Genomic DNA, 10,524 nt, shown 5'->3' on the forward strand with positions numbered 1-10,524 from the left:
ATTGGTACGAAGGAAAATGGTTTTTGGAAAAAAAAAAAAACTTCATAAGTAAGGTAGTTTTTTGTTTACGTTTAGCAATCTACATTAATGTGACGAAAGTGAAGATCCACGATAATGACCAAATGACTTGAATAGTCAATTTATTTCTCAACTAGAGTTTCACAAAATCTTTCCTCCTTGCCTTTAATTATTTTAGCATTTGATAAGTAAGCAAGAAGATCTCGAGAATATTTATATGTTATCTAGCAAAATACTATGAAGGCGAGATGAGATGGGGTGTGAGGATTCGGGTGTGGCAAGGGTGAGATGGTCAAGGGTCGGGGGAATTGAATGGATTAGAAAAGATAATAAACTTGAAATGTTACTCTCGCAACTTGTATTTCATATGTCTGTTAGTGAAGTCATTTTCCAAACATATGAAAAAGAGTAAAGATTTTTTATGAATGTTCTCCTCCTACCAAACACACCCTTAGTTTTAAAAAAATAGAAATTTATAATCTGATGCATTCCTTAACCATTTGTATGGTTTATAAATTATTTTATTAAAGATAGAAAAAAATTAAAGTTAAATTATTTCTAATTATAAAAATATGACTTTTTTTTTTTTCGAACGAACTACATTAAAAAAATGCTGCATAAATTAAAAACGTAAAAGAGTAACATATTAGATTGTAATATCTGATTTAAATAATAAAATTATTTGATACATATTTGATTTTTAAAAATATATGAGTATTATATAAGTATTTGATTATATACTAGATTAAATTGAATAAGTTTTAATTTTTATTTATTTTGATCTTAATTTTTGTAAATAGCTTTGAAAAAGAGTGTTAGAGAAGGATATCTTATCCGATTAGTAATTTAGGGATTATTATCTCATATTAAATATGGTATTAAAAGAAGATACTCCATATATGTGATCTAATTAATTTTGAAATTGTTAATCGTAGAATCAAATCTAATTAAATGCAGAATAAAATATGAAATTATTTTGTCTGATTCTTTCAACTAAATAACTCAATGTTGAGAAATCCAATGGTATTTATAGAATTTTTTAATTATTTAAGAAAAAAATCGTATTTACCATTCAACTTTAAATTAATTTTTAAAATTACCAAATTGAATCTCAATTAGGAGCTAAGGAAAAAAAAATATAAATAATTTCCTAATGGAGAATAGTATTGTATCAAAAGTTTAAAGGGAGGATATAGTTTCTTAACTTGGAATAATACATAAGCAAATTGGATCTTTTTTCTTTCTTTTTTTAATAATTGCCACATTGACAAAAGATTATATCAAAAATTTAGTTATGGTTAAATTCGTTACGCAATAAAATTATATTAAAATTACTATTACTCTTAATTATATAAAAGTGAGTTTAATATTTATCAATTCTATTTTTAAAATTTTAATATTACTTTCGATCATAACAACACAAATTAGTTTCTCTATTGTTAGACTTTTTTTTCGCAACACAAATTAGTATTACTTTCTTTTTAAAAATTTTTAGACTAATTGTAACAAAAACATACAATTATTATTGTTGCTATAATTTATTGCATGAGTCCCAAGAAGAAATTTGAATAATTTTGTCTTAAGAAAAACTGATCAATATAGAAAATTATCGTGCTCTTATTATTGCTACTATTTCTATTTTTTAAATCTTGTGTATATATGTTTAATTATTTTTTTTATTGATTAAATTAATTAATCGATAATGAAATTTTTATTAGTTAGATTACCAATTTTGTGTGTTTATAAATGAAAAATCGATAAATCAAAATCTATAATACATAAAATTGAATCAATTCAATCGATATATCCTTACGTGTAAGAGAAAACAACTGATAATTTGAGATCGGAGTGCACTATAGTTTGTTCCAAGGTCCAACCAAACAGATTATATTATTAGATTAGATAATTAGAAGATAAGAGTATGGGAGCCCACTGGTGATAGTTCCAAAGCTCACACATCCCTAGGCACTTGTAGACCATTATTAATTCCCTTTAATTTTAACTACATTTTTTTTTTTTGACAAATCAGTATTCCTATTTCCTACTACCAAATATTTGAAAGAATTACTATATTATACGAGAGTCTAGAAATGACTATCAATATTTCAATAAGATCACTATTAATGTCCAATATATTTATAAAATATATAAATGGGCTCCATTATCTTTCACTTAAATACTACATATTATATATTATTAATTACTATACTATAAATCACTACTAATATCCAATATATTTATCAAACTATATAAGTGGGCCCCACCACCTTCCACTTAAATACTACATATTATATATTAATTACTATACTAAAAATGACTTAAATACTCCATATTATCTATTACAATAATTAACAATTATTTGACACTTTAAATTCTATCAATGCCATATAAATTAGGATAAAAAACCTAACATATAATATTTAAATATATTTAAAAATAATATAAGTAATACTATACATTACAATAATTAACAGCTTAATTATTTAAAACTTATATAAAAAATTTAATTGACTCTCTAAATTCTATTGGTACCACATAAAATGGATTATATAATAAACATATATTGTTTGAAATTGACGAAAAAGAAACAATAAATTACAATAATTAATAAAAAAAATAGTCGACGAAATTGACGAAAAACAAATTATAAATTACAATAATTAACAAAATAAATCTCTCGACTCCAACAAATCTATCAATTAATGCCACATAAATTGGGACATGGCAAATAACATATATTATTAAAAAATTAGGTTCAAAATGTACTATAAAATACAATAATTAACAACTTAATATATTAAAGAGACATATAAAAAAGGGTTAATATTTGAAATTCTGCATCTGCCACATAAATTAGAACAAATAGAGTAATAAATATTATTTTCAAAATTATGTAAAAAAAAAGTACTACAAATCACAATAGCTAACAATTTAAAATATTTTTAAAATCATATAAAAATTTCAATAACTTCTCAAATTCCATAATATGACATAAATTTTAAAAAAAGTGTTATCAATCATAATAAATAGTACAATATTTCAACTACTTTAAAAGTATTATAAATTGTAATAAATAATACAACAATTTAAATTACTTAAAATTTAACGACTTAAAAATATTTTTTTAAATGTATTAAAATTTTGGTTAATTGTCAAAACTTTACATGTGCCACATAAATTGGGACATGGAGAGTCACACATAATTTTTTAAAAAAATTACAGTAAAAGTATTCTATCAATTAACAACATATATTGTTTGAAATTGATGGGAAAAAAAACTATAAATTACAATAATTAACAAAATAAATCTCCCGACTCCAACAAATCTATCAATTAATGCCACATAAATTGGGACATGGCAAATAACATATATTATTAAAAAATTAGGTTCAAAATGTACTATAAAATACAATAATTAACAACTTAATATATTAAAGAGACATATAAAAAATAGTTAATATTTGAAATTCTACGTGTGCCACATAAATTAGAACAAACACAGTAATAAATATTATTTTCAAAATTATGTTAAAAAAAGGTACTACAAATCACAATAGCTAAAAATTTAAAATATTTTTAAAATCATATAAAAATTTCAATAACTTCTCAAATTCCATAATATGACATAAATTAAAATTAAAAAATAATATATATTGGGCCCCGTGCTGGCACGGGGTCCTATATCTAGTATACGATAAGATCCCTTTTTGGCTATAAAAAATTGTTATTAAAATTTATAAACATTAAATTTGGAATGTAGAGAATGATGTGTATGCAAGTTTACTATTACCTTATAAAGATGTAGAGATTGTTTTCGATAGACATTCAGCTTAAATAAATCATATCAAACTCGAGAAAATATATTAATATAGAGATGGCATACTAGAAATAACGGAAAAGAGAAAAATAACAATAACAATAATACGATAATCAAAGAAGAAAAACGACATGTAACAATAAAATCGATAAAGGAAGTTAAAAAAAGAGAGAAAATTTAAACAGTGGCATAAAAGGCTATTTGTGCAAATGACCCATGTGGTTCTATTCATTACTGAGCTGGACTTTAGTAAAACCTAAGCCCAACCAATGTCAGCCCAGTCCATTGCTTGACCTAATAACAAAGTCTAGAAGTGAACTTTCACCTTTTTCGAATAGTTATTAGTAAAAATTAGGCAAATGACATAGTATAAGAAAAAAATTACTTCATTTCCCTACTCTTTCATTAATTACCAACCCTTTTTAGTGTTTTTCGGATACATAATATAGCAATGTGGATACTTAATATAGCAGCGCGGATACTTTAATTAATAACAAGAGGATACTTAAATTATTAAGTTGTTAGCAGCACAGATACTTAATTAACGGGCGGATGCATAATATAGCAGTGCGGATACTTTAATTAATAACGGACGGATACTTAAATTATTAAGTTGTTAGTAGCACGGATACTTAATTAATGGGCGGATGCATAATATAGCATCGCGGATACTTTAATTAATAACGGGCGGATACTTAAACTAATAAAGTATCCGGTTAAGTTGAATTGGGGGAAAATAAGGGATTTTTGTATTTTAATGAAAGAGTAGGGAAATATTAAGAATAGGTAAAGAAGTGTTGTGTATTTAAGTAATTTTTCCTAGTTATTTAGCAAATGATCCTTTTATTTCTTCTGTGATTTATGCTAAGTTATTAAGTTTATTTTTGAACAAATGAAAAAGTTATGAAAACATTAGACCATTTTCAAAAAAATTGTATAATATTGCAAACGTTAGACAGCTATCTAATGTTTTATCTATGAGGTTGGAAATTATACAAGTAAATATTAGACCCGAAGATATTTGAAAGGATAATCTTTAAACCTCAAAGTCCAAGAAAATGGCAAAATCTTTCCAATACAAACACTTCTTCACATGTACTTTCTTCAATCACGTCAAAAGTTACAATATCCCCAAAACAAACTTGAAAGGGCTAAAGTTTAAAACTTCAAGTAGAAGAAAATGGACAACTCTTTCTAATATAGCCACTAGATTCACATGTACTTTATTCAATTACATCAAAAGTTACAATATCCCCAAAACAAACTTGAAAGGGCTAAAACTTCAAACCTTCAAGTAGAAGAGCATAACCAACTATTTCCAATATAACCATTTTCTTCACATGTACTTCATTCAATTACATCAAAAGTTACTATGCCCCCAAAACAAACTTGAAAGGGCTAGAACTTCAAACCTAAGTAGAAGAAAATGGCCAACTTTTCCAATATAACCACTTCTTCACATGTACTTTATTCAATTACATCAAAATTAAAGTAACTATATTTCAAAAACAAATTTGGACGGCTAAACTTTAAAACTTCAAGTAGAAGAAAATGGCCAAGTGTTTCCAACATAACCACTTTCTTCACATGTACTTTATTCAATTACATCAAAAGCTACTATGCCCCCAAAACAAACTTGAAAGGGCTAAAACTTCAAACCTTCAAGTAGAAGAAAAGCCCTTGAAGAAATCATGAATGTGTTTGTTAATTTCATGAGGCTTTTCTTGTTGAAGAAAATGGCCAACATTTTCCAATATAACCACTTTTTCTAACAAAGGCACATATTTTTTCATTCCACCTTTGTTTATATAGTCTTTTGCTCCAGGGGCATTATAAGTTAAATCCAAATCTCCCACAATGAACTTCACTGGTACTTTCACTTTTGCACCACTCCATGCTGCTGTCAAATCCCAATTTCTGCATTTCAACAACATATTCAGTGAAATCTCATAAGTATTGTCTGAAGAGAGTAAAATGTACGCAGATAAAGATTCTATACGGTCAAAAGTTAATACAAATGCGAAGGGTTAGCAAAGTGCAAAGTCTCAATTCAATGTTGCAGTTGATGATTGTAACAAGAGCTTTCGGTTTTATCATGTTGTCAAGTATTTGGGCTTACTTCAGCACCATAGTGACTGGTGTTCAAACATTTGCTCGAGGCATTTTCTCTATCCCTTCTTATCCTGGGAAAGTAAGGACACCTTACGTTCTTGAACATATAACCATATCTTTCGACATCACTAGTACTTTTTTAAAACATTTACACTAAAGGTAGGCATCAACATAACTCATGTAATGTAACTTTTTCGTCAGAACAAAGTCATCCCAATGCAATAAGCTCCCATTATGCACAGGATCGGAGGAAAAATGAGACCACAAGGGGTTTATTGTATGCAGCCTTACATGACAACTATTTTACCAGTTACGCCAAAGCTACTCTTCTTTTGTCACAATATCCATGATAATGTCATTATTCGATTCTCCGAATCGAAATAATACTAATTCCCAACTAAAATGAGAAGTGTCACAACATAAATTTTAGCCAAAAGTAAACACAAAACAGAAACTTACAAGTCAAGTGCTCTGTAATAATTAAATCCACCAGTAAAGCCAGTTTGTTCATATTTGCTAGCAAAATAATCAACTTCTTTTTGTGATAGCCAAGAGGGCAAAATTACTGGACTATCATCAAAAGGCTTGCCTTTAGGCAAGTATAATGGTCCAGGGTTCCTAAAAGTTAAAAATTTCTCCAACACTTTCTTAGTGCCTGTTTTTGCAAACTCTACTTCCATCACTCCAGGCTCCTAGAAAAAATAACAAACAATATTAAGACATCGGGATTTAAGTTATATAGACTGACAATATAAGAATTTAACTAAATGAAATAGTATATATATACATTTGAACCATTATCACTCTTCCGTTTATGGGAGCGATGACTCTATGATTATCAAGTGATTAGTCAACTCAATCTGTGTTACCTTCGTCCGTAGGATTGACTCTGTTCAACCCGTCTTGATTGCCTAGCTAATACGTATATATGTGAAAAAAGCATTCAAAATAGAGTTAATGGTAAAAAAAACACTTAAACTATCACTTTTTCGCGAGTTTTATACCTTAACTATCCATTTTTCACTTTATCTACCTAAACTATTCCTCCACATATTTCAATGTTGAGTTATCTAAATATTGTACCAACTCGACGACAACAACAACAGGCACGTGTAAGCCAACTTAGAATCTATGTGAACATGTGTTAGGGCATGTGAACACTTGTTTTTAAAGCTTGAGCTACATCGAGTACCTAAAATTTGTTAACTTAAAATCTTGAACCTGTCTCTATTCGTGCATCAAAAAACATGTAACGAAACATATAAAAGTAAAGAATTAGAAGGAAGCAAAGAGGTGAACCTGGAATCTAACAATATAATAGTCATCACCATAGATAGCCTTCAATGACTCAATTGGCTTTCTCTTAGGATTCCTAGGAGAAAATGGCACACTCATATTAACCAAAGCCTTAACTTTGTCTGGCCTCAATAAACAAAGATTCCAAGCAATAATAGCACCCCAATCATGGCCAACAACAAACACTTTATCTTCCTCAGGCACAATGGTATTCAAAAGTTCCACTAAGTCACCCACAACTCTTAATGAGCTAAACTTGCTTGGATCATCTTTAGGTATTCCTGTCAGAAGAGGCGGATTCAGAATTTAAACTTGATAAGTTCAACATAGTATGTAGTAGTTAAAAGAGTAAAGATAATACTAAGATACGAAATATCTTAATTTTACCTTGTGTTATACTATGGTTCCTAAATAAATCATACACTTGTTGAAGTAATTTCTGTTATATTTGTTCATGACCTTAATGGATCTTCAACATGAATCGGATGAATTTCATGTGTCAAAATACTTCGGAAAAAAAAATTCCACATATATCCCTCTCTAGTTCTAGCTATGGGTAAAAATGACTTTGAAATATAATGGAAGGTAAAATAATATAGTAATTTGTAATTTTCTCATATACATATCTAAGGTATGAGTAAAAATTTATGTATCTAGTTGTTGTTACCAAATGGTATTATATTTGCCCTTGACGTTAACGAAGAGACCTAGACGAACGGGGTGAATTTTACGTGTCAAAATACTTTGTGAAAAAGATCTAGATTTAGAATTATCCTCTAGATCTATTTTGTTGTCAGTATTTTCTTTCCTACGACATTTTCACCATAGCTTTTACTCTTGTATTCATCAATCTTGCTTCCAAATCGTTTTTTCTTAAGCGAGGGTTCGTCAGAAACAACCTATCTACCTCTCACAAGGTACGGGTAAAGTCTACATACATCCTATCTTCCCCAGACTCTACTTGTTATGAACTATCAAGTTCCTACCATCATGTCAAAAACTATAACTAATAGCAAAAACAAAACTTAATTTCTTAAATAATTAGTCCACCAAGCAAACAGTCATATTCAATCATGACTCCAACCCAGGCCACCCAACTCCCTCGTGGACCTTGCCACAGGAAGTATGTTGGCATTACTATTACGAGACGATATGCTAATTAATGACCAAGATCATGAACGATTTCAAAGTATAACGAAGGATAAAATTAAGATATTTCGTATAGAATAAGGCGTAGATTTTTCATTACCTGTGGTATCACCATAACCACGAAGATCAGGAGCCACAGCTCTATAACCATGTTTAGCCATGAATATAATTTGGTGCCTCCATGAATACCATAATTCTGGGAATCCATGGATGAATAGAACAAAAGGACCTTTTCCTTTTTCAACAACATGCATATTTATCCCATTTACTTCCACTATTTTATGATCAAAGTCATATTCCTCCATTTCGGATGAAATTAATTTTTTTTATGAAAAAAATAGAATGAGATTTTTGTGTGTTCAATATTTTTTGGGATATTTATATACTGCACATAGGCTAAATGTTGGGGTACGTAAAAAGTTATGTATGTTTACGTCAATTCAATGAATACGGCATGGCATAAATATGTTTAGGGCCGGAGCTACAATAATGATTGTGGATTTCTAATCGAACCTAATAATTTTTGCTCAAATTTAATATTTATATTTAAAAAAAATATATTTGATATAGTCGACAAAGAATCTACCAATGAAAATATCACATCAAAAACATGAAAAAATTACTTTGCAAAGTTCAATTTGACTACCCGTAAGGATGGTCGAACAAGGGGTCTCGGGTTCGAAACTTCTGCATGACTTTTTATCGAGTTTATTTTATGGGATTTGTCTAGACTTTAGTTTTTTTTTTTGGTATGATTTACAAGCTATTACAATGGGTGAAATTTACCCTATGCGCATCCAAAGAATAGTAACGGTAGGTTCTCTTGTCATTAAAAAAAATCTAAATTGAATTTTTATATACTATTATACAAGTTTGACATATTATCTATAGTGTTTTCCCTGTTATAATTTCATATAATATTATATATTATGTTATATTGTGTAATATTCTAAGTTGGTCGGTATATCTTTTGAAAAACTCAAATTGTTCATAAATCGGATCTGTCTAGTGCGTATTATGCACATTTGTAGAATGCCTCTAGTTTCATTTAGAAATAAGTTCTGAGAATGAAAGAATTTTTTATTTTTTTTCATTTTGATGGAAAGTACTTTTTGAAAAGAAAAAAACAGCATTTTAAATAACTCGAGCAATACAATTATAAAAAAAAGTGAAAATATGTTGCTAGAAATATTGAATAAGAATAGATTGTACCGTGGATGAGGTTGCTCATTCTTAAATCAAAGGTGTTGGATTCAAATTTTAGGTATGAAAAAATCCTTGATAGGGAGCACTTTCCGCCGAATGGAGTCCTACACATGCAAATTTGAAATAGTTGGACTCCAATGTGGATATCGAATACCGAATAAATAAAAAAACAAATTTGAAAAATTGTGAGCATGAATTTGACACGTATACCTAGATGCTAGACTGGAAAGAAAGTAATTGACACATATGACAATTATAACATATTCTAACGCTATAATATAAAGGGACGGGAATTGATACTATTGGAAGACAAGATAATTCTTCTGTGGAAAATAAGTAACGTAATTCTTTTGTGAATCAATAAGGTGGGGTTAGGATAGATAAGATTTTTCCCTAAAAAATTTGTAATGAGGTGTTTTTTTTTTCTTAAATAAGGTCTTATGAGACGCTTACACAAATTTGTTAAAGCTGCAATGAAGATATCGAACAGGGTGAAAAAAAAAAGTTGTTTATAATAAGATGATAAAATACTGATCCTTATTCAAAAAATTCAATTTGAACTCTATGAATTGAGGTGACATAGGTAGGGAAGGCTTGGTAGAATTTTCCAAGCTATTTGCTTCACTTTATTATAGAGGAGTCACGTTAGCAACTATGTAAGACTCTTGTTGCGTACCCTTTGAGAACTTGTGGACACAATAAAAAGTGTTTTTTTGAGATAAGAAACATCAAGAGATAAAGAGGTGTCCCACTCGATTCTGATATCCACATTGGAGTACAATTAAATACAAATTTACGTCAGAAAGCCCCACATCGAGAGATAAAACGTTCTCTAACAAAGACAACTCCGTACTTCAAGACCTCTTGATCAAGGATGAAGGACAGAAGGAGTACTGGTCACTCCACTGTAACCTTACTTGTGAGGT

The 10,524-nt window shown here is 28.9% G+C and overlaps 1 protein-coding gene across 3 annotated transcripts; it reads right to left on the reverse strand.

The window, feature by feature from the left end:
* Positions 1-4,904: 4,904 nt before the first annotated feature.
* Positions 4,905-8,757, reverse strand: LOC125862851 (uncharacterized). Of its 3 annotated transcripts, none has more exons than XR_007446079.1 (5): positions 8,493-8,757; positions 7,247-7,524; positions 6,407-6,639; positions 5,414-5,752; positions 4,905-5,041 (listed from the first exon to the last, which is right to left on the reverse strand). XR_007446079.1 is itself a non-coding variant. In XM_049542974.1 (4 exons), the coding sequence occupies exons 1-4, from the start codon at positions 8,695-8,697 to the stop codon at positions 5,497-5,499; spliced, it is 972 nt and encodes a 323-aa protein (XP_049398931.1). In that variant the 5' UTR covers positions 8,698-8,757; the 3' UTR covers positions 5,398-5,496. The 3 variants fall into 3 exon arrangements, 1 of the variants encoding a protein (XP_049398931.1); XR_007446078.1 differs by lacking the exon at positions 4,905-5,041 and adding an exon at positions 5,120-5,286; XM_049542974.1 differs by lacking the exon at positions 4,905-5,041 and having other exon boundaries at positions 5,398-5,752.
* Positions 8,758-10,524: the final 1,767 nt, after the last annotated feature.

Source organism: Solanum stenotomum, chromosome 4 (genome assembly GCF_019186545.1).
Source record: "Solanum stenotomum isolate F172 chromosome 4, ASM1918654v1, whole genome shotgun sequence".
NCBI classification, from domain to species: domain Eukaryota; kingdom Viridiplantae; phylum Streptophyta; class Magnoliopsida; order Solanales; family Solanaceae; genus Solanum; species Solanum stenotomum.